This window comes from Oncorhynchus gorbuscha, linkage group LG08 (assembly GCF_021184085.1).
Source record: "Oncorhynchus gorbuscha isolate QuinsamMale2020 ecotype Even-year linkage group LG08, OgorEven_v1.0, whole genome shotgun sequence".
In the NCBI taxonomy this organism is placed as follows: Eukaryota; Metazoa; Chordata; class Actinopteri; order Salmoniformes; family Salmonidae; genus Oncorhynchus; species Oncorhynchus gorbuscha.
In genome coordinates this window covers 71,779,422-71,805,276 of record NC_060180.1, presented here as the reverse complement: position 1 = coordinate 71,805,276, position 25,855 = coordinate 71,779,422, and the positions used below count along the sequence as shown (strand labels likewise).

Below are 25,855 nucleotides of genomic sequence, written 5' to 3'. Positions count from 1 at the left end.
AATGTAATGTAAATGTAATTATGTGGGTCCTAGGAGGGACATTCAGCATATACCTGATAACATTATTTTGCATGATCTGCATTCTCTTTTTCAACTTTTTTGATAGCCCAATATACCAATCAGAGCAGGCATAATCAAAATGACACTGAATCAAGGTTGAGACGAGCAGTTTCTTAACTTTGGTGTTAAAATATCCAGTGTTACGATTTGTTCGCCATTTTAGAATGAATTTTAGCAGCAATCAGGTCTGCAGAAAGGGATTGATCTAGGGACAAACACCAAGATAACTTACACTTGTTTTAGATTCAATATCCTTCCCTGTACAGTTTGCCTTTGTCTTGTCACCCCTAAGCAATCTACATTTTGTTCCAAACAAAATCAGTTTTTCCCAAATGCAGCGATAATTTGTTGTCAGTCAATCAATCTCTAACAAAATGCAATTCCGTACTCAGGACCTCCTCTGTTATCTGTATCCTTCCCTGATACCAGTATGACTGAGTCAAAGCACTGAACTGTATTATTGACTGTATGTTTGTTTTGTTTGCGTCGCACTGTTTTGCTTTATCTTGGGCCACAGTTGTAAATGATAACTTGTTCTCAACTAGCCTACCTGGTTAAATAAAAGTCAAATGTAAAAAACTATCTGGCATATCATTAACGTATATATGAAATTAGAGTGGCCCTAAAATGGATCCCTGCGGTACTCCACAGGATATTTCTTTGGCCTGACAGAACATCACCAACATTACATACTTGTGTTCTGTTGGTCAGATAAGACCTAAACCAATTCACTGCTAAATGCCGACCATATTATTTCCCAAGAGAATTCTCCTCCGTCATCGCCACGACCATTTACATCCCACCTCAAGCCGAAACCTCGATGGCCCTCAAAGAACTTCACTGGACTTTATGCAAACTGGAAACCACATATCCTGAGGCTGCATTTATTGTATCTGTGGATTTTAACAAAGCAAATCTGAGGACTAGGATGCCGAAGTTCTATCAATATATTGACTGTCCTCCTTGTGCTATGAACTCTCAACTATTGCTATTCAAACTTCCAGAATGCTTACAAGGCCCTCCCCCACCCTCCTTTCGGCAAATCTGACCACGACTCCATCTTGCTCCTCCCGTCCTATAGGCAGAAACTCAAACAAGAAGTGCCCATGCTTCGTACGATTCAACGCTGGTCTGACCAATCGGAATCCACGTTTCAGGATTGTTTTGATCAATTGGACTGAGATATGTTTCGGGTAGCTTGCGAAATTAATCAAGATGCGTACACGGATACTGTGACAGAGATTATTAGGAAGTGTGTAGGAGATGTAGTACCCACTGTGACTATTAAAACCTACCGTAACCAGAAACCGTGGGGAACCTCTAACCTCAGGAAGCTAAATAACTTTGTCTTGTCACCTAAAACACTCACATACTTTTACAGATGCACAATTGAAAGCATCCTGTCGGGCTGTATTACCGCCTGGTTTGGCAACTGCACCGCCTGCAACTGCAAGGCTCTCCAGAGGGTGGTGCGGTCTGCCCAACGCGTTACCGGGGGAAAACTACCCGCCCTCCAGGACACCTACAGCACCCGATGTCACAGGAAGGCCAAAAAGATCATCATGGACATCAACCACCCGAGCCACTGCCTGTTCACTCCACTACATTTACATTACATTTAAGTCATTTAGCAGACGCTCTTATCCAGAGCGACTTACAAATTGGTGCATTCACCTTATGACATCCAGTGGAACAGCCACTTTACAATAGTGCATCTAAATATTTTAAGGGGGGTGAGAAGGATTACTTTATCCTATCCTAAGTATTCCTTAAAGAGGTGGGGTTTCAGGTGTCTCCGGAAGGTGGTGATTGACTCCGCTGTCCTGGCGTCGTGAGGGAGTTTGTTCCACCATTGGGGAGCCAGAGCAGCGAACAGTTTTGACTGGGCTGAGCGGGAACTGTACTTCCTCAGTGGTAGGGAGACGAGCAGGCCAGAGGTGGATGAACGCAGTGCCCTTATTTGGGTGTAGGGCCTGATCAGAGCCTGGAGGTACTGAGGTGCCGTTCCCTCACAGCTCCGTAGGCAAGCACCATGGTCTTGTAGCGTATGCGAGCTTCAACTGGAAGCCAGTGGAGAGAGCGGAGGAGCGGGGTGACGTGAGAGAACTTGGGAAGGTTGAACACTAGACGGGCTGCGGCGTTCTGGATGAGTTGTAGGGTTTAATGGCACAGGCAGGGAGCCCAGCCAACAGCGAGTTGCAGTAATCCAGACGGGAGATGACAAGTGCCTGGATTAGGACCTGCGCCGCTTCCTGTGTGAGGCAGGGTCGTACTCTGCGGATGTTGTAGAGCATGAACCTACAGGAACGGGCCACCGCCTTGATGTTAGTTGAGAACGACAGGGTGTTGTCCAGGATCACACCAAGGTTCTTAGCGCTCTGGGAGGAGGACACAATGGAGTTGTCAACCGTGATGGCGAGATCATGGAACGGGCAGTCCTTCCCCGGGAGGAAGAGCAGCTCCGTCTTGCCGAAGTTCAGCTTGAGGTGGTGATCCGTCATCCACACTGATATGTCTGCCAGACATGCAGAGATGCGATTCGCCACCTGGTCATCAGAAGGGGGAAAGGAGAAGATTAATTGTGTGTCGTCTGCATAGCAATGATAGGAGAGACCATGTGAGGTTATGACAGAGCCAAGTGACTTGGTGTATAGCGAGAATAGGAGAGTGCCTAGAACAGAGCCCTGGGGGACACCAGTGGTGAGAGCGCGTGGTGAGGAGACAGATTCTCGCCACGCCACCTGGTAGGAGCGACCTGTCAGGTAGGACGCAATCCAAGCGTGGGCCGCGCCAGAGATGCCCAACTCGGAGAGGGTGGAGAGGAGGATCTGATGGTTCACAGTATCGAAGGCAGCCGATAGGTCTAGAAGGATGAGAGCAGAGGAGAGAGAGTTAGCTTTAGCGGTGCGGAGCGCCTCCGTGATACAGAGAATACACTACCATTCAGAAGGTGAGGTCAGTACAGGTGCATCCAAGCTGGGACCGAGAGACTGAAAAACAGCTTCTATCTCAAGGCCATCAGACTGTTAAACAGCCACCACTAACACTGAGTGGCTGCTGCCAACACACTGTCATTGACACTGACCCAACTCCAGCCATTTTAATAATGGGAATTGATGGGGAAATGATGTAAATATATCACTAGCCACTTTAAACAATGCTACCTTATATAATGTTACTTACCCTACATTATTCATCTCATATGCATATGTATATACTGTACTCTACATCATCGACTGCATCCTTATGTAACACATGTATCACTAGCCACTTTAACTATGCCACTTTGTTTACTTTGTCTACACACTCATCTCATATACACTGTATATACTGTACTCGATACCATCTACTGTATGCTGCTCTGTACCATCACTCATTCATATATCCTTATGTACATGTTCCTTATCCCCTTACACTGTGTATAAGACAGTAGTTTTGGAATTGTTAGTTAGATTACTTGTTGGTTATCACTGCATTGTCGGAACTAGAAGCACAAGCATTTCGCTACACTCGCATTAACATCTGCTAACCATGTGTATGTGACAAATAACATTTGATTTGATTTGATTTGTTCAGAGAAATAGTGTCTATTCCATGCAAAAAATTGCCAAGAAACTGAAGATCTGGTTCAACGCTGTGTACCTCTCCCTTCACAGAGCAGGGCAAATGGGCTCTAATCAAAATAGAAAGAGGAGTGGGAAGCATCGCTACACAACTGAGCAAGAGGACAAGTACATTAGAGTGTCTAGTTTGAGAAACAGATGCCTCACAAGTCCTCAACTGGCAGCTTCATTAAATAGTACCTGTAAAACACCAGTCTCAGCATCAACAGTGAAGAGGTGAATCCGGGATGCTGGCCTTCTAGGCAGAGTTCCTCTGTCCAGTGTCTGAGTTGTTTTGCCGATCTTAATCTTATATTTTTATTGGCCAGTCTGAGATATGGCTTTTTCTTTGCAACTCTGCCTAGAAGGCCAGCATCCCGGAGTCACCTATTCACTTTAATGTTGAGCTATTTTTTACATTCAGCATCACTATGTCAGGGGAAATATAGTATTCTTTCTAACAAATATATCTACATATATTTCAAGATGTTGTGTATTCCTGGAAATGACCAGAATTCATGTAAACATAACAGTTTTGAAAGCATAGCTTGTCCAAAAAAAGTGGTCTCAGGGTATGGGGTAAATTGAGATTAGGGAATGGGTAAATTGAGCCAACAGTTGTCTTGAACAGGGATGTTGTGCCAATTCATAGGCAAGTTCACTACATTTGAGTCTATTAAGCCCATGAAAATGTCTGCCGGATTCTTGATATGTTTAATAAGATCAGACTCCATGTCAGCAGAAACACCTTGTGTTCCTCTGCTAGTCTATCAAAGCCTCTCTTTCTCACAGGATCATGTTTCTTTTCTTGTTTGTCAATGTACTGAGCTATTGGCTGAACTTGCACCTGGCCAAATTACACAATACCCCAACCATTTTGACTGTATTAGCTCGCACAGCTACAGGGATGCACTTTCATGCTAGTTTCAGGACCTCATATTGTAGCTTACCCCAACTAATGTATGAAACAGTCTTAAAATGATCTACTTTAGATTGGATACAACCACCATGAAACCTAAAACACAATGCATTTTTTTTTACTTTGTGAAAATCTGTTTTTTGGAACTAACACTTTTTCCATGTGGTTTCTTCCTTCACAGACTCCATGTCCCCTCCAAGTCTCCGACCACTACCTTGTATCCTTTTCCCTCTCGCTCTCATCCAACACCTCCCACACTGCCCCTACTCGGATGGTATCGCGCCGTCCCAACCTTCCCTCTCTCTCCCCCGCTACTCTCTCCTCTTCCATCCTATCATCTCTTCCCTCCGCTCAAACCTTCTCCAACCTATCTCCTGATTCTGCCTCCTCAACCCTCCTCTCCTCCCTCTCTGCATCCTTTGACTCTCTATGTCCCCTATCCTCCAGGCCGGCTCGGTCCTCCCCTCCTGCTCCGTGGCTCGATGACTCATTGCGAGCTCACAGAACAGGGCTCCGGGCAGCCGAGCGGAAATGGAGGAAAACTCGCCTCCCTGCGGACCTGGCATCCTTTCACTCCCTCCTCTCTACATTTTCCTCCTCTGTCTCTGCTGCTAAAGCCACTTTCTACCACGCTAAATTCCAAGCATCTGCCTCTAACCCTAGGAAGCTCTTTGCCACCTTCTCCTCCTCCTGAATCCTCCTCCCCCTCCCCCCTCCTCCCTCTCTGCAGACGACTTCGTCAACCATTTTGAAAAGAAGGTCGACGACATCCGATCCTCGTTTGCTAAGTCAAACGACACCGCTGGTTCTGCGCACACTGCCCTACCCTGTGCTCTGACCTCTTTCTCCCCTCTCTCTCCAGATGAAATCTCGCGTCTTGTGACGGCCGGCCGCCCAACAACCTGCCCGCTTGACCCTATCCCCTCCCCTCTTCTCCAGACCATTTCCGGAGACCTTCTCCCTTACCTCACCTCGCTCATCAACTCATCACTGACCGCTGGCTACGTCCCTTCCGTCTTCAAGAGAGCGAGAGTTGCACCCCTTCTGAAAAAACCTACACTCGATCCCTCCGATGTCAACAATTACAGACCAGTATCCCTTCTTTCTTTTCTCTCCAAAACTCTTGAACGTGCCGTCCTTGGCCAGCTCTCCCGCTATCTCTCTCTGAATGACCTTCTTGATCCAAATCAGTCAGGTTTCAAGACTAGTCATTCAACTGAGACTGCTCTCCTCTGTATCACGGAGGCGCTCCGCACTGCTAAAGCTAACTCTCTCTCCTCTGCTCTCATCCTTCTAGATCTATCGGCTGCCTTCGATACTGTGAACCATCAGATCCTCCTCTCCACCCTCTCCGAGTTGGGCATCTCCGGCGCGGCCCACGCTTGGATTGCGTCCTACCTGACAGGTCGCTCCTACCAGGTGGCGTGGCGAGAATCTCACCATGCGCTCTCACCACTGGTGTCCCCAGGGCTCTGTTCTAGGCCCTCTCCTATTCTCGCTATACACCAAGTCACTTGGCTCTGTCATAACCTCACATGGTCTCTCCTATCATTGCTATGCAGACGACACACAACTAATCTTCTCCTTTCCCACTTCTGATGACCAGGTGGCGAATCGCATCTCTGCATGTCTGGCAGACATATCAGTGTGGATGACGGATCACCACCTCAAGCTGAACCTCGGCAAGACGGAGCTGCTCTTCCTCCCGGGGAAGGACTGCCCGTTCCATGATCTCGCCATCACGGTTGACAACTCCATTGTGTCCTCCTCCCAGAGCGCTAAGAACCTTGGTGTGATCCTGGACAACACCCTGTCGTTCTCAACCAACATCAAGGCGGTGGCCCGTTCCTGTAGGTTCATGCTCTACAACATCCGCAGAGTACGACCCTGCCTCACACAGGAAGCGGCGCAGGTCCTAATCCAGGCACTTGTCATCTCCCGTCTGGATTACTGGAACTCGCTGTTGGCTGGGCTCCTGCCTGTGCCATTAAACCCCTTCAACTCATCCAGAACGCCGCAGCCCGTCTGGTGTTCAACCTTCCCAAGTTCTCTCACGTCACCCCGCTCCTCCGTTCTCTCCACTGGCTTCCAGTTGAAGCTCGCATCCGCTACAAGACCATGGTGCTTGCCTACGGAGCTGTGAGGGGAACGGCACCTCAGTACCTCCAGGCTCTGATCAGGCCCTACACCCAAACAAGGGCACTGCGTTCATCCACCTCTGGCCTGCTCGCCTCCCTACCACTGAGGAAGTACAGCTCCCGCTCAGCCCAGTCAAAACTGTTCGCTGCTCTGGCCCCCAATGGTGGAACAAACTCCCTCACGACGCCAGGACAGCGGAGTCAATCACCACCTTCCGGAGACACCTGAAACCCCACCTCTTTAAGGAATACCTAGGATAGGATAAGTATCCCCCCCTCCCCCTTTAAGATTTAGATGCACTATTGTAAAGTGACTGTTCCACTGGATGTCATAAGGTGAATGCACCAATTTGTAAGTCGCTCTGGATAAGAGCGTCTGCTAAATGACTAAAATGTAAATGTAAATGATGACCTCTTCCTAAATGTCACTTGTTTTCTCTCTCCTATCTTCCTTGTTCTCCCTCTTTTAGATCAGGCAACAGTTGAACCAAGCAATGTTTTTGTATTTGAGCAATGCCCTGGCCATGTTACTTGGTACAAACTGGGGTCCTACTATTCACATCGACTGGGCTGTAGTGGAGCAGCTGGAGAGTTTCAAGTTCCTTGGTGTCCACATCATGTTCCAAACACACCAAGACAGTCTTGAAGAGGACACGACAACACCTTTTCCCCCTCAGGAGACTGAAAAGATTTGGCATGGGTCCCCAGATCCTATAAAAAAATCTACAATTGCACCATTGAGAGCATCCTGACCGGTTGCATCAACACCTGGTACTGCAACTGCTCGACATTCGACCGTAAGGTGCTGTAAAGCCCAGTACATCACTGGGACCAACCTTCCTGCCATGCAGGACCTATATACTAAGCAGTGTCAGAAGAAAGACCAAAAAGTGGTCAAAAAGACACCCAAGTCATAGACTGTTCTCCCTGCTACCGCAAGGCAAGCGCCAAGTCTAGGTCCAAAAGGCTCCTTAACAGCTTCTACCCCTAAGCCATAAGACTGCTGAACAATTAATAAAATGGTCACCCGATCGATTTGTTTTTACACTGCTGCTACTCGTGGTTATTATCTATGCATAGTCAATTTACCCCTACCTACATGTACAAATTACCTCAACTAACCTGAACCCCCACACATTGACTCGGTACTGGTACCCCCTCTATATAGCCACTGTAATGTTATTTTATTGTGTTACTTTTTATTTTATTTGTTAATTGAGTTTATTTAGTAAATATTTTCTTTACACTATTTCTTGAACTGCATTGTTGGCTTCGTAAGTAAGCATTTCACGCTCAGGTCTACACCTGTTGTATTCGGCGCATGTAACAAATCCATTTTGATTTGTTTTGATATGTGCTGATTGGGACAACTTGCCACGAATAGATGATACTTTAGTTAACATCCACTATAAGATTTAAGGATGCTGCATCAGAGTGAGGGGCTGAAGCAGCCTTGACAGTTTAGAGATGGTCAATAGGTTGAACCCATAGATTTAGAATGGATCCCATGGCTTCCCATTCATTCATTGCCCTGTTTGAGTAGTGCACCAAAACAGAGACGGGCGTGGCACAGCCTAGTATTATGAGGGGATAACACACAATAAAGTCTGGGACTTATTTCCATTGTGGTCCTCTTGATGTGTCAATGGAAATAAGTCCCAGACTTTATTGTGTGTTATCCTCAATGATTTTATTCATGTGCATGTATGGCTTTTAAGTTTTATGTGCTTGTTTTTTAAAATGGTCGAATGGCTCGACAAGATCGAACACAGTATGGCAGTGAAATAATAAAACAAAAACATAGAAGAAGAACATCTATCTCATCAAAAACATAGAAGAAGAACATCTATCTCATCAAAAACATAGAAGAAGAACATCTATCTCATCATTCCAGTTACATCATAGGGGTTATTCATATGGGCACAGAAGACATTAAACATATTTTTACTTTATTTTTAAAGCTGTCCAGAGAGGATGTTGTTTTTATAGGCAGAGGCAACTCATTCCATTCTGAGGCTCCAGTATACAAGAAAGTACCTTTCCCAGCATTACTCCTGAACCTGTATAAGCACACATCAGCAACACCTGATCTGGTGCTGTGATTGTGTGCATCCCTAACACGAGGAAAGTAATCACTTAGATATCTGGAAGCAGGACCATAAATACTGCTGTAAGCCAGACCTAGTCTAATCTGGGACACCCTTGCCTCAACAGGCAGACAGTTTAGTTCCTGAAAGCAGATCCTGCCTATGTGAGTACGTGGACTCAGCTTCAATTACTACCCTGATCAGCTTATTCTGGGCTATCTGGAGATTCCCCTTCATAAATTTAGATAAGCCCCCAAACCAGGAAGTACTAGCATAGTCAAAATGGCATTGAATGAGAGCAGTAGCTAGCACTTTCATGGAGTCCTTATCAAGCAGCTTGGACTTTCTAGCCAAAAACTTCATCCTGTAATTAACCCTGCCTTGCACCTTATTTGCCATGTTCACACCTCCCAAGCTTCCATCAAGGATACGTCCCAAGTAGCTAACAGAGGTTTTAGTAGTCAGCACCTCACCCCTTAACTCCACTCTGATTTCAGACAACCTACACAATTTAGGTCTGGATATATTATTATTATTATTATTATTATTATATATAAAAAATAATTGCTTCAGTTTTCCCAAAGTGCAGAGATAGCTTATTATCTCCATGTCACGCCCTGACCTTAGAGAGACTGTTTATTTCTCTACTTGGTTAGGACAGGGCGTGATTTGGGTGGGCATTCTACTTTTCGATTTCTTTGTTGGCCGGGTATGGCTCCCAATTACAGGCAGCTGTCTATCGTTGTCTCTGATTGGGAATCATACTTAGGCAGCCTGTTTTCCAACTGAGTTTGTGGGGTCCAGTTTCTGTAGCCTGACAGAACTGTGCGCTTTCGTTTTTTGACTTTATTAATTTGTTTGGTGTCATCAATAAAGTTACGATGTACGCCTACCACGCTGCGCCTTAGTCCACTCTTCATTCTACAAATGAGAGCCGTTACACTCCAAGCCATTTGCTAATGTTAGTTAGCTATCTGCTAAGTATGCTCTCCAACATAGTTTTACTTTTATGAGAAACCAGAAGTGTAGAGTCATCCGCATAAAGAAAAAGACGGCAAGAACAAGCATCGGTAATATACAATAAAAACAGCAAAGGCCCAAGCACGCTCCCCTGTGGAACGCCACAACTCATTGGTTTTGCCTGAGACAGTGAACCATTAACCTCTACTGCTTGCTCCCTTCCTGATAAATAGGACTTTACCCATCCTAGAGGGATACTGCTTAACCCCAGTACCTCCAGTTTGGAGATTAAGAGACAGTGGTTAACTGTATCAAAGGCCTTCTGTAGGTCAAGCAGTACCATTCCACACAGATTTCCCTCATCAATCTCTTTCCTGGTGAAGTCAGTCAAGTAAAGTAGACATGAATCAGTGGAGTATGTTTTTCTAAAAACGGACAACACAGACAGACGACACTGGCAACAGTGCAAAAACAACAACATAATCAAATCATAGTCAAATAACATACAAGTGTTTTAATTGACACATTCCCATTTTTAAACCTAAGATTAAAGGGATAGTTCACCCAAATTACAACATTATATATTGGTTTCCTAATGCAAAGCTCTGAATGTGCGAGCTTGGAATGATAATGATACCCATTCACGTGTCGCAATTTAATGCACTTGCGAGCTCCGGACAACACAAAATCGTCCCGAACAAAAGGTCAGAATTTTCTGTCTAGCTCTGCACTTTTCGTGCTGTGTGAATGCGCCCTGAACGAGCCTACACGTTCTGCCGTTTCCCCAAGGTGTCTGCAGCATTGTGACGTGTTTGTAGGCATAATATTGGAAAATTGGCCATAAGAGACTACATTTACCAGGTGTCCGCCAGGTGTCCTTTGTCAAATTGGTGTGTAATCTCCAGCTGCAAGCATTCTTCCATGTGATTCAGAGGAGAGAGGAGACTTCCACGAACGATATATCATCAAAGAGATATGTGAAAAACACCTTGAGGATTGATTCTAAACAACGTTTACCATGTTTCAGTCGATATTATGGAGTTCATTTTGAAAAAAGTTTGGCGTTTTGATGACTGAATTTTTTTTTTTTATAGCCAAACGTGACGAACAAAACGGAGCGATTTCTCCTACACAAAGAATCTAACTGAGAGTCTCCTCATTGAAAACATCCGAAGTTCTTCAAAGGTAAATAATTTTATTTGAATGATTTTCTTGTTTTGTGAAAATGTTGCCTGCTGAATGCTACGCTAAATGCTATGCTAAATGCTACGCTAAATGCTAGGCTAGCTATCAATAATCTTACACAAAAGCATATTTATTTCATTTAATTTGCGATTTTCATGAATAGTTAACGTTGCATTATGGTAATGAGCTTGAGGCTGTATTTACGATTCCAGATCCGGGATGGCTAGAATCAAGAGGTTAACCTGTTTATCCACTTGTCCTTCAGACAACGAGGTGACTGAAAATGGTGTTGTTGTTTGATGCAAGAAACCACTTTACAAAATAGAATGCATTATTACAGAGAGTCAGACAAATTGGCTACTTATTCAAGCCTGTCTCAAAATACAACACTTCCCCTTTAGGACACAAAAAAGCTCTCTACTTGACTTGCTTTTCAAAGATGAAAAGAAATGTTTTGTGCTCTTGTAGGAAGCAATCCCTCCCATATTGCTGACTACAAATGATCTATAACTGGGCTAATAACTCACTAACTAGCAAAGGATATGAACAAAATGTGCACATGTGCCTACATGCAGCTCTCACTTTGATCTCTAAACAAGCACATCTACTCACGACCACAGCTGTAAACACGGTCCAGATCAAAGTAAATGGCAGAAATCCATATATGGCAATGGTTTATTTGCATATAGGCCTACTGCAGCTCTGATTGGTTATGCCACACCAGTCTGTGTAGAGTAAGGGCTGAGTCGTGAGCGGTCAATGCAATGGAATCACACTCCAATGCGTTCTGTCTACAACAAAATGTCTTGCATAGTTTGTTTTGTTTTCGGTATGTTGCATTGAAAGTGGCTAATATTGCGTTGAGGGGAAACGTTGATAATGTTAAATGAGGCCTTACCTCCTGGTTACACTAGTGACCATCTACCCCGTGCATCACGCAAAGGCGGAGGTGTTGCTAACATTTACGATAGCAAATTTCAATTTACAAAAAAAAATGACGTTTTCGTCTTTTGAGCTTCTAGTCATGAAATCTATGCAGCCTACTCAATCACTTTTTATAGCTACTGTTTACAGGCCTCCTGGGCAATTTACAGCATTCCTCATTGAGTTCCCTGAATCCTATCGGACCTTGTAGTCATATAATATGACTACAAGGATAATATTCTCATTTTTGATGACTTTAATATTCACATGGAAAAGTCCACAGACCCACTCCAAAAGGCTTTCGGAGCCATCATCAATTCAGTGGGTTTTGTACAACATGTCTCTGGACCTTCTCACTGTCACAGTCATACTCTGGACCTAGTTGTGTCCCATCAAATAAATGTTGTGGATCTTAATGTTTTTCCTCATAATCCTGGACTATCGGACCACCATTTTATTACGTTTGCAATTGCAACAAATAATCTGCTCAGACCCCAACCAAGGAGCATCAAAAGTCATGCTATAGATTCACAGACAACACAAAGATTCCTTGATGCCCTTCCAGACTCCCTCTGGCTACCCAAGGACGTCAGAGGACAAAAATCAGTTAACCACCTAACTGAGGAACTCAATTTAACCTTGTGCAATACCCTAGATGCAGTAGCACCCCTAAAAACTAAAAACATTTCTCATAAGAAACTAGCTCCCTGGTATACAGAAAATACCCAAGCTCTGAAACAAGCATCCAGAAAATTGGAACGGAAATGGCGTCACACTAAACTGGAAGTCTTCCGACTAGCTTGGAAAGACAGTACCGTGCAGTACCGAAGAGCCCTTACTGCTGCTCGATCATCCTATTTTTCCAACTTAATTGAGGAAAATAAGAACAATCCAAAATTCCTTTTTGATACTGTCGCAAAGCTAACTAAAAAGCAGCATTCCCCAAGAGAGGATGGCTTTCACTTCAGCAGTAATACATTCATGAACTTCTTTGAGGAGAAGATGATGATTATTAGAAAGCAAATTACGGACTCCTCTTTAAATCTGCGTATTCCTTCAAAGCTCAGTTGTCCTGAGTCTGCACAACTCCGCCAGGACCTAGGATCAAGAGAGAGTGTTTTAGTACTATATCTCTTGACACAATGATGAAAATAATCATGGCCTCTAAACCTTCAAGCTGCATACTGGACCCTATCCCAACTAAACTACTGAAAGAGCTGCTTCCTGAGCTTGGCCCTCCTATGTTGAACATAATAAATGTCTCTCTATCCACCGGATGTGTACCAAACTCACTAAAAGTGGCAGTAATAAAGCCTCTCTTGAAAAAGCCAAACTTTGACCCAGAAAATATAAAAAACTATCGGCCTATATCGAATCTCCCATTCCTCTCCTGACCCCTCCTGTCTCAGCCTCCAGTATTTATGCTGCAGTAGTTTATGTGTCGGGGGGCTAGGGTCAGTTTGTTGAATCTGGAATACTTCTCCTGTCTTATCCGGTGTCCTGTGTGAATTTAAGTATGCTCTCTCTAATTCTCTCTCTCTTTCTCTCTCTCGGAGGACCTGAGCCCGAGGACCATGCCTCAGGACTACCTGGCATGATGACCACTTGCTGTCCCCAGTCCACCTGGCCGTGCTGCTGCTCCAGTTTCAACTGTTCTGCCTGCGGCTATGAAATCCTGACCTGTTCACCGGACGTGCTACCTGTCCCAGACCTATTATTTGACCATGCTGGTCATTTATGAACATTTGAACATCTTGGCCATGTTCTGTTATAATCTCCACCCGGCACAGCCAGAAGAGGACTGGCCACCCCACATAGCCTGGTTCCTCTCTAGGTTTCTTCCTAGGTTTTGGCCTTCCTAGGGAGTTTTTCCTAGCCACCGTGCTTCAACACCTGCATTGCTTGCTGCTTGGGGTTTTAGGATGGGTTTCTGTACAGCACTTTGAGATATCAGCTGATGTATGAAGGGCTATATAAATACATTTGATTTGATTTGGATTTGGCTACCTTGCACTCTCTAAATAAATTTCATTCAACCACTGAAAACCCTCCCACTTGCTGGCCAACATATTTTGTTGTGGTGTTTTCATTCAATATGGTTTTCAGTACATTATCTTAAACTATCGCTTTAAATACGGTGTACCTTTATCATTTTGTCGACAGACTCAATAGAAAACATGTAGAGTACGGGTTCAGAATGTAGGGAACAATGAAAGAATGACATCAATGCATCCTTGTCTCAATTTTAGCACCAACTGGTAGATTAAAACAATGCTCTAATCTTGTAGATTATTTGGAGAAGGGCTGTTGATCACTGAAGCTGGAGACTCATATCTCCGTCACTAGCTTTAAGCACCAGCTGTCAGAGCAGCTCACTGATCACTGCACCTGTACATAGCCCATCTGTAAATAGCCCATCCAACTACCTCATCCCCATACTGTATTTATTTATTTATCTTGCTCCTTGCACCCCAATATCTCTACTTGCACATTCATCTTCTGCACATCCTACCATTCCAGTGTTTAATTGGCATACTGTAATTACTTCGCCATCATGGTCTATTTTTTGCCTTACCTCCCTTATCTTACCTTATTTGCACACACTGTATATAGTCTTTTTCTACAGTATTATTGACTGTGTTTGTTTATTCCATGTGTAACTCTGTGTTGTATGTATCAAACTGCTTTGCTTTATCTAGGCCAGTTCGCAGATGTAAATGAGAACTTGTTCTCAACTAGCTTACCTGGTTAAATAAAGGTGAAATAAAAAAAGACATGTTTTATTAGTTTACGAAAGAGTTATGATATGACCCACAACTACACCATTTGATCTGTCATATTTACCATGAGGATTTGAACCCTATGGCGATCTTCATGCACCATTGACCTCAATGAGAAGAAGAAGAAGAAGGTAAGTCACAGGCCTGTACCGTCCGGTGGGGGGAAATGGGGCTGGTACAGGCTATACTGTATATAAGCATCATTTTCAAAACGGACTTTGGTCTTTTGGAATATTCACTAACACTGGTATGGCATAAGCACATTTTGAAAACCGCCATAAGGATAACATTACTATGTCATTGTGCAATTATATCTATTAAGATACCTAAATATGAGCTCTTGCATAGGATGACATAATTTAATCTACATTTTGGAAAACAGTTAAGGTGCTAAATGCTGGAGACTCCATGTGTATCCACAGGGTTGGGTAAATCTGCCTTTACCTACCAGGCCCTTGTCATGTGGAATAATCTCCAATTAATGTTTCATTTGGATTGTTGTCTCTAGGTCAGTTTAGGAGAAAGACATTTTTACATTGATAAATGTGTTTGCTTTGTTTGATTGTTTATTGTGTATATAATATTTGCCATTTATTAAAATTTTGAGTTTTAAATTGTGTTTAATTGTATTTTCTGTATTGTTCCCAGGACACATTTGCAAATGAGACTTAGGTCTCAATGTGTTTGTCCTTGGTTAAATAAAAAAAATGCACTATAAGATATGCTATGCTGGTCCTTCTGTAGCTCAGTTGGTAGAGCATGGCGCTTGTAACACCAGGGTAGTGGGTTCGATCCCCGGGACCACCCATACGTAGAATGTATGCACACATGACTGTAAGTCGCTTTGGATAAAAGCGTCTGCTAAATGGCATATATTATATTTCATTAACATGTAATAATGCAGTTAGGACCTGTTATAACACGTTCATGAGACGCTAATAGATGTGCAACTGCATTATTACAGGTTAATGAAATATATCCATAGCATATCTTGTAGCGCTTTTTTTGAAACTAAGGAAAATTCACATTGAGACCTAAGTCTCATTTGCAAATGTGTCCTGAGATCAATACATAACATACAATTATACACCATTTAAAATATGGATATGTAGTCGAAGTAAATCGTTACCAAATTTGGAAAATTCAATAACAGTGACCTAAAAATATATCTTTTTTTTAAATGCATTGTTTATTTACAGTAATTACAGTCACGATCAAAGATATTTTATACAACGTTTTTGTTTATGACACTTGTTCACTCGCACTGTGAAAGCTAAACATACTCGTCACAAATAAGGGCTTTCCTACTTAGAAAGTGTCTCAAATAATTGATCAGCTCATTGATACGGGCCGACCAAAGAGATTGATGAACTAATATCAATATTAGTTAACATTGCCAATTAACTTTATAATATAGAGATGGATAGAGGGCGCACTTGCCCACAATGGAGATAACCCACAATGGTGATTCTGTCACAGAAACCATCATTGTAAAGAAAAGACATGTTCTCTCTTTCCCATATCTATACTTTCTAAACAAATGCAACAATAACAAGGCACAAAACAGCCTGGCTGACTTTACAGAACCGTAAAGACCAATGAAAATGTATTGTACCAGTACAGGCCCAATGCTGTCATGGTTAGCTCTTTTCCCATCACTGGAATCGTCAAACACAAACCCTCAACCAGACTTCGACTGTCCATCCTTTGTGGTCATCAGCTAAAACTGAGAAGGTCTTTAGACCAGCCAAAGAAGAGTCCTATCGTGACCAATGCTTTCAGCAACGTACACAAGAGCCAAGAGTTTCTCCAGCTCTCAGAAAGGGACCTCTTCTCCCCATGTCACTGCCTCAGCCTCAGCTATGGTCAGATAACCAAAGAAGTCTGATGCAAGAGTGGGCAACCGGGGAAGGGGGGGCGGCGACAGTACAACCTGACGACAGTACAACCTCTCTCACTGGGACTGTTAGCCATATTGGTTTGTCTTTCCGTTACCAGACCTTTCTGTTACCAGACCTTTCCGTTACCAGACATGGCATTGTGGAACAGAGCGTGGTTGCACAGCCCCTCGATTGTTATGAGGGACTTCTGGTCGCACGCAAAAAGTTGTACTATGACTGTGCCTTCAAAGCGAGAGTGCCTGTGTGGTGTCCGTGTCGGACATGACCGATGAGCGGCCAGGTCCTCCCTGGATCTTGCTGAGTATCCCCTGGGCCGGCCAGCAGTGGTAGATGCGGATAAGCTTGAGGACGTCTCTGCGGAAGCGTTCGCCCACAAATACATACAGGAAGGGGTTGAGGCAGGCATGCATGTAGGCCAGGCTCTTCAGTACCTGGCCGGCCACGTCGAAACGCTTTTCCGCATCGCAGTCCATTCCGGTGCTGTTGACCGCCTTGGTGGCCTCCACCACCAGCACGCTGTTATATGGCAACTGGGAGAGGACAAACACAGCCACCACCACCATGATCACGCGCAGCGCCTTGTGCTTCTTGAAGTTGCGGGTTTTGAGCAGGGTGCGGATGATGCCGGCGTAGCAGAACACCATCACCAGGAGGGGCAGGCAGAAGCCCATGCAGATCTGAAGCCCCAGGACCAGGATCTTGGTGCGGTTGTTCTGGTTACTCCAGTAGACCATGGTGCAGTAGAACCGGCCATCCAGCTCCTTGACGTTGGCGAACATGAACTCGGGCAGGGCCAACAACACGGCCAGGAGCCAGACGCAGGCACACACGAACTTGCTGCAGCTCAGCCGCTGTCTCTTGGAATTCTGGGCCATGGTGGTCTGGACGATGACCACGTAGCGATCGACACTGATGCAGGTGAGCAGCAGCATGCTGCTGAAGAAGTTGATCTTGTAGAAGGCAGAGGTGACCTTGCAGAGGCCCAAGCCGAAGCTCCATCCCTGGTTGGCCTCCACGGCCCATAAGGGTAGAGTGCCCAAGAAGAAGAGGTCGGCCACAGCTAGGTTCAACAGGTAGACATCGGTCATGGTCTTGAGACGCTGGCGGAAGTGCAGGTAGATCCACACCACGGTCAGGTTACCCAGGCCTCCCAGGATGACGATGGACCAGTAGAGAGGCGGTTCATACTGGCCTCTGAAAGCCCTAACGGCAGATTTGTCACACATAAAGTCATCCAGACCATCCTCACCAACCGTAGGGGTGAAGCTGGAGTCGTAGTCGTACACCTGTGTGTAAGACAGGACAACATAGCTTGTTGGACATGTGGACCAATTGTGCCAGTAAATTATGAACAGAATATACGGTTGCGGACAGAAATATTGGCACACGTTTCTTAAATATTTTCCTATTTATTGTAAAATATATTTTTTAATTTATAATAACTTTGTCAGATTCTCAAATTGCAGAATACATTTTATTTTTGCAAACTTGGCCATTTTAAATCAGGGACGGATTACCGAACAGGAACGCAGGGGGGTTGGGGGTCCCCTGGAGGTAGGGGGGCCACCAAATAGTATATGATAACAAAATATGTTTAATTGCAGGAAATTAGCTTTGAAAATGCTAAATGTTTTCTTAGCCTCATGACAAAATGTGTAGAATAGCATTATAAAACTCCAAATGTTTCTCTCTGCACTATGGCGGAATCAGTTTTCCTAAAAAAGGACAAAATGATTGGCAACCCCAGAGCTAGTGCTTGGTTACACAGCCTTTGGACAAAACTGCAGACAAACGTTTCTGGTAGCCGTCAATGAGCATGCTGCACCTTTCTACTGAAAATGTGACTTTTCAGCATCAAATTGCTCTAAATCCATCAATATTTGAAGGGTGTCCTCCACCAACTGCTGTTTTCAGATCTCGTTTTGGATGTGATTCAGATCTGGACTCCAGAACAGTCCAGCATCTTTTCTTAACCATTCCAAGGGGCTTTTTTTTATCTGTGTTTGGTGTCGTTGTCCTGCTGGAAGACCCACAACCGTCAATGGAGACCCAGTTTTTGGTTGACTACAAAACACCTGATAATCTGCTGATTTCATGATGCCTTGTGCACGTTCAAGGCCCCCAATACCAGAGGCAGCAGAGCAACCCCAAAAGCATTATTAAATCTCCCCCATCTTTGATTGTAAGGTGGGTGTTCTTTTCATTGAATTCTTCATTTGGCCATCAATAAACACAGCGCTGATTTGTATTGCCAAAGTGCTCTAATTTTGTTTAATTGGTCCACACATTTTTTTGTGGGGTGTAGGCTTGTTTAAGTGGGTTTTTGAGAAGTTCAATCAGTTTCCTTCGGCATTGTGGTCTTCCTATGTTTAACCAACGACCAAATGAAGCGGTCAAAGAAAAGAACACCTTCCTCTCCAATCAGATTTGATACTGCTAATGGATTGCTTTTCTGCCTCTGGTACTAGGGGCTTTGAATGTGTGCAAGACGTCATGAAATCAGCAGATTATTTTGGCTTGCAATGTTCAACCCAGTGTCCAAAAAACTGTGTCTCTGTTGAAGGTTTTGGGTCTTCGATTGGACAACAACCCCAAAGCACCCTGGAAAGGTTCTAGAAAAAACACTGGACTGTCCTGGAGTGGCCAGTGAAGAGTCCAGAGCTGAATCACATCCATAATCTATGGCGAGAGATGAACACAGCAGTTGGTGAATGGGACCCCTTAAACATTGAAGATTTAGAGCGGTTTTCTGCCGAAGAGTGGGCCAAATTGCCAATAGAAAAGTTCAGCAAGCTCATTGATGGCTACAAGAAGCATTTGTTGGCAGTTATCTTGGCCAATGGCTACGCAACCAAGTACTAGCTCCGAAGTGCCAATAATTTTGTCCATGCCATTTGTCTTTATTTTCAAAATTAAAATGGTCAACTTAACTTTACAATGTTTAACATCCAATCAGGTGGGGAGACCAAACGTTTTTGTTCAATTCCAAGTACTTATAGAAGAAATAGGGAATTATTTAAGAAAAGTGCAATGGTGCCAATATACTGTACACATACTTATATAGACCAGGGGTCTCCAACATTGTATCTCATAAGAGCACGGGGGCAAAACATCGATATACATGTCATTTAACTGTTATGAATAAAAAATTCTAAAAATTTGATGTGATTTTTTTTGTTGTTGCTATTTCCTACCAATATAAAAACACACAATATTTTACACAAATGCTATAAAAAAGTACAACAAATTAAATATATATATATATATATATATATATATATATATATATATATATATAGTGTACAAGTTGTTTACCTCTGAATCCATTGGTGAAGTCACCATGTCACCTATAACTGGCATCTGAAAAGAGACGGGAGAGAAACAACAGATTAGTCAGGAAAATAACACACAGTGCAGTATAGCATGATGAAGTAGATACTTTATACTTACATTTCAAATCTGCTATCTTAAATGTTAATACATTTGAGAACACTACACGAGACCAACTGTTCAGACAATTTTACTTACAGTTGTCCTCTGCTAGTGAGATGTCAAACAGGCGCTTAAATTCAAGATGCTTGTTGGTTGCTTCCTTATCACGGAGTTGCTTTAGAGAACTGTCTGGCAACTGTTTGCTCTCCAGAGGCTTATAAAGGTTTCAGTGTAACCACAATTGACGTCAGGTTGCAAAGCAGGGTGATATTCTGCTCATTTGCGTATTTTGTCGGGTCTCGCTAAAGCAAACCTGCAGCGTGCATACAACCTCATGCAACTTCTCGGGGATTTTAGTCGTATATGAAGATGTGTAGCTGCCTGTATACAATGGATGAGTCATAGGAAATCCCTTTTATTCTCAGCAGAAGGCTCCATTCATCTGAGATCTATGCCAAAAGAACGCTTTCTCAGGACACCTTTTGTTCACATACTGATTTACAGTTCATTTCAGAGATCCCCAAAATCTCCAGGATGACAGCCATGTGCTTTGTATTTCTTGACTGTAGTATAAACATAAGAAGGTGCATTATGCTTTTTTTTGCCAAGGGTGCACACACACACGCACACGCACGCACACACAATCTCTTCCCTCCTGTTAGGATTAGGAATGAAGGGATATTGTAACGATCCTCTTCGTCTGATGAAGAGTTGTCAAGATCGGACCAAAACGCAGCGTGGTAAGAGTCCATGTTAATATTTATTTTAACTCAGACCACTAAGACAAAAATAACAAAAAATAGACCAACACGAACCAGTTCTGTCTGGTGCAGACACAGAGACAGAAAACAACTACCCACAAACACCGGTGGGAACATGCTACCTCAGTATGGTTCTCAATCAGAGACAACGATTGCCAGCTGCCTCTGATTGGGAACCATACCAGGCCAACCACATAGAAGTACAAAACATAGAACAAAACATAGAATGCCCACCCCAACTCACGCTCTGACCAAACCAAAATAGAGACATAAAAAAGGAACTAAGGTCAGGACGTGACACCTATGCTGTGTTAAACTACTTAGGTTTTTTACTTCAGGCACCATGGTTACAATGGTTACCATTTCATTACATTACTGTAGTTGATTGACTAGAACCCACACACTTTGGCCAGACAGTCCACTCACCTGGTGTCCCAGGTCTAAATCATTCCCTGAGTAGAGGGGAAGGATGCAAACCAGCATTGCATAAAGAGCTGTCGAAGCCCATACAGTAGGTGCTTTCAAAAAGACACTGTAACATAAGGCTACAACATGGGTGGATGTAGAATCCTATTGTTCCTTCTCCGGGATCCTTATTATACGTTGTTATATATGATATGGTGATTTAGTAGATGTCTGTCTCTACTTGTCGAGGCGCCGGGGTCGGCACTGGAGCAGAAGGGTAAGGTGATACACTCCAACCAGATGCTGTCAAGTTAATTGCTCGAGGTGTTTACCATACTTTTGTTTTCTTACCGTCCTGCTGTCAATGTGACGATTGAGTCGCTTAAACAACCAGATGAACTGAAGACATGACAACGCACCGAGGCTATATTTAGTTGTAGGCACGGTTCCAAATACCTTTTTGTTTGTGTTTGCGTTACAATACTTTGAAAATATTTTGAATTTCGTAATGTACATGGGGCCTATGAACATTAATTATGGAACCACTCCCTCTTCAAATCAGGGTTGATTGGAAAAAGCTGTTCAAAAGAAGACATTGTATTATCATATCTTTGTACTCCCCGACGAAGGCCATGCGGCCGAAACGCGTCAGAGTTTTTTTTTTCATCTTTGTTTCCATTGTCATTCAAATAAAGCCATTTTTGTATTAATTATATGAAGAGTGCCTTGGTTCTTCCTTCTTTGTGAAGTCATTTCAAAATGCCTAGTCTAGTAATATCATCCCGTCTCGGCTCACGTCTATAATCGGTTCTGCCTGTATAACCCCTGGATGCTACCAGCTGTACGTTATATGGTGATTCGACACTGTCATGCCTGCCTTGACTCGCCTTTCAGGCCTCCGTGGCAACAGCTACTGATATATCACCTGTCTCTCATATCAATCTGCACATCCTTTAGGGCCAAGACATACTGAAAAACATGGGCAGGAAAAGTAGTATAACTTAATGGAAATTAGACATAAGTGTGTGTGTGTCTCTCAGAGTGTGTGTCACAGTGTGTGTCTCTCTCAGGGTGTGTGTCTCTCAGAGTGTGTGTCACAGTGTGTGTGTCACAGTGTGTGTGTCACAGTGTGTGTGTGTCACAGTGTGTGTGTCACAGTGTGTGTGTCACAGTGTGTGTGTCACAGTGTGTGTGTGTGTGTGTGTGTGTGTGTCACTGTGTGTGTGTGTGTGTGTGTGTGTGTGTGTGTGTGTGTGTGTGTGTGTGTGTGTGTGTGTGTGTGTGTGTGTGTGTGTGTGTGTGTGTGTGTGTGTGTGTGTGTGTGTGTGTGTGTGTGTCTCAGTGTGTGTGTGTGTGTCTCAGTGTGTGTGTGTGTGTCTCAGTGTGTGTGTGTGTGTGTGTGTGTGTGTGTGTGTGTGTGTGTGTGTGTGTGTGTGTGTGTGTGTGTGTGTGTGTGTGTGTGTGTGTGTGTGTGTGTGTGTGTGTGTGTGTGTGTGTGTGTGTGTGTGTGTGTGTGTCTCAGTGTGTGTGTGTGTGTGTGTGTGTGTGTGTGTGTGTGTGTGTGTGTGTGTGTGTGTGTGTGTCTCAGTGTGTGTGTGTGTGTGTGTGTGTGTGTGTGTGTGTGTGTGTGTGTGTGTGTGTGTGTGTGTGTGTGTGTGTGTGTGTGTGTGTGTGTGTGTGTGTGTGTACTCTACACTGTAATAAGATATCTTTCTAAACTTTACTTGAACTCTTCATCATAAGGGACTGCTTATAATGATGATAAAGCCGATAACCACTGTAAAGACACGAAACAGTGTTTAGACTAGCAAACTTGCCAACCAAAAGCTTACCTTCAATCTTCAATTCAAGCCTACTAAGAAGTGTGTGCTCTCAGGCCTGGAGGGAAACAAAAGTAATTCCCCTATTGTACCTAAGAATAGTAAAGTCCCCTTAACTGGCTCAAATAGCCGACCAATCAGCCTGTTACCAACCCTTAGTAAACCTTTGTCAAAAAATGGTGTTTGACCAGATACAATGCTATTTTACAGTAAACAAACTGACAACAGAATTTCAGCATTCTTATAGGGAAGGATACTCAACAAGCACAGCACTTATACAAATGACTGATGATTGGCTGAGAGAAATTGATGATAAAAAGATAGTGGGGCTGTTTTGTTAGACTTCAGTGCTGCTTTTGACATTATCAATCATAGTCTGCTGCTGGGAAAAACATATGTGTTATGGCTTTACACCCCCTGCTATATTGTGGATAAAGAGTTGCCTGTCTAACAGAATACGGAGGGTGTTCTTTAATGGAAGCCTCTCCAACAAACTCCAGGTAGAATCAAGAATTCCCCAGGGAAGTTGTCTAGGTCCCTTACTTTTTTCAATCTTTACTAACGACATGCCACACTGGCTTTGATTAAGCCAGTGTGTCCATGTATACAGATGACTCAACACTATACACGTCAGCTACCTCAGGGACTGAAATGACAGCACCACTTACCAAAAAGCTGCAGTTAGTTTCAGAACGTGTGTCAAGGAATAAGTTAGTCCTAAATATTTCTAAAACTAAAAGCATTGTATTTGGGACAAATCATTCACTAAACCCTAAACCTCAACTGTGAAGCAACACAAACACAGGCACATGCATACAAACACAAGATAACATATGCACTACACATGTACACATGTATTTTGTGTTATAGATAAGTAGTAGTAGTAGAGTTGAGGTCCGAGGGCACCCACTTAATGTGTTGTGAAATCTGTTATGAATGTATCGTAATGTTTTTAAAATGTATAACTGCATTAATTTTGCTGGGACCCAGGAAGAGTAGCTGCTGTCTTGGCACTAGCTAATGGAGATCCATAATAAATACAAATACCTAGATAACAGTTTGTGTCCCGAGAGTGTAAAGCCAGTTGCCATGAGCTGACACCAACTTGACTGTTTATAACATCTGTTATGCCATCATTATGATAGTGTTATGATGACTGTATGACAAAGGGTTAAAATAAAGTGATATTAAAGAGATCAATGGGGGGGTAAAGTTAAATTCAAAACATGATTGTTAATGCCATTAGATATGTAACCTATTCTTACATCACTGTGTTTGGCACAGCTGATTTGGTAATACTGAGATGTGATGAGAAAAGTGTTGCAATCAATCCTATGCAATGAAACTGGTATAACAACACAACAACTTGTGTTTTTTTGTGAGCGAGAACTCGTGACTGCTGTCTATGATCGGGGGTTAAAGGTCAACACGGTGAAGCCATTGTAACAGAATAACCAGACTTTACTGTAAATTCAATTGATTGGACATGAGTTGGTTTTGCTGTGTGCTTCTTCTGCTTCATGAGCATCTGATTACATCATCCTGTGGTCAACTTGAAATAGCTTCCAGGAAAGAAAGGTCACATTTTTTCCTGCACACTGTCTTTGAACACAATCAACAACAACAACAACAACAACACTCAAAACGTCTGCAACTCTATTGGGAGCTGATGGTATACTTAGGCAATATGTCCCAAGGGGTAGTTGTATATGGCCAATATACCGGGTATACCACGGGTAAGGGCCTTTCTTAAGCACGACGCAACGCTGAGTGCCTGGATACAGCCCTTAGCCGTGGTATATTGGCCGTATACCACAAGCCCCCCCCCCCGAGGTGCCTTATTGCTATTCTAAACTGGTTACCAATGTAATTACATTATTAAAAGGCAATGTTTTGCCATACCTGTGGTATACGGTCTGATTTGCCACGGCTGTCAGCCAATCAGCATTCAGGGCTCGAACCCCCCAGTTTATAAAAGAGGTTATAGCTGCATTGGGTCCATCGCTGTCGAGTATGGGAGTAGCGACTTCCATCATAGGAAGTATAATGTCATTGAAAGTTGGTATGTCCTAAAAATGTACACCGTATCAATGTCCATAATATTGCCATAGCATTGTCAACAAACATGTCATTGTGACCTGACATTTCTATTGGTGAACAATGCCATCTGTTTACATTCAGAAGAGAATGGCGCACATCAGAGGAAGAGGAAGTGGGTCAGTGTGGGCAAATCTTAGTTTTCTGTTCATGTTCACGGAGGACACGACACACACGTGCACACATGCACACGTCTGGTGTGGGTAAAGATAGCAGTTCCAATCACAGAGCCCTCAGCCTCTGCTCAAAAGGTTGAACAACTCATTGAGAGCACCAAAATGAGCAGCTATTCAACCGAGTAAAGTTTATTGAACTTTTTACAATATTTTGTAGATAAAAAGAATAAGCTGCAAACCTCTGGAAATTATACTGATGACAGTATAATTTATTTTCTAATGTGTGCATAAGTTTGGTAAAAAAAATGGAATGCCGTCAAGCCATAACGGTTCATTCAAGATATTTACAGACAAAAAAACTGTGGCTACAGTAAACCATTGTTAATGATTTATACTGATATGTTATTGAAGTAGGTTATTTATCTAAACCTACTTAGGTCTAATTTTTGGTTTTATTTTTCATATCAACGGCATGCAATGTAGCCAATACCCACTTTTGTAAACTAATGTCACAAAATGTTATTTCGAGCTCACCTTTTAATTATTATTTTTTATTCCAAACGTGTAACCTTGGTAACCACATGCAGTCACAAACAGAAAGTGAAGAACAAGGGGGGGGGGGACTGTGGCCAAAGCTAGTAGCCAAAAATAACAGTGTGGCTAGAACC

At 43.3% G+C, this 25,855-nt stretch overlaps 1 protein-coding gene across 1 annotated transcript; it reads right to left on the bottom strand.

Moving 5' to 3' along the window:
* Positions 1–15,819: 15,819 nt before the first annotated feature.
* LOC124041035 (C-C chemokine receptor type 9-like) lies at positions 15,820–20,283 on the bottom strand. Its single transcript, XM_046358198.1, has 3 exons — positions 20,085–20,283; positions 19,872–19,916; positions 15,820–17,842 (listed from the first exon to the last, which is right to left on the bottom strand). The coding sequence occupies exons 2-3, from the start codon at positions 19,914–19,916 to the stop codon at positions 16,781–16,783; spliced, it is 1,107 nt and encodes a 368-aa protein (XP_046214154.1). The 5' UTR covers positions 20,085–20,283; the 3' UTR covers positions 15,820–16,780.
* Positions 20,284–25,855: the final 5,572 nt, after the last annotated feature.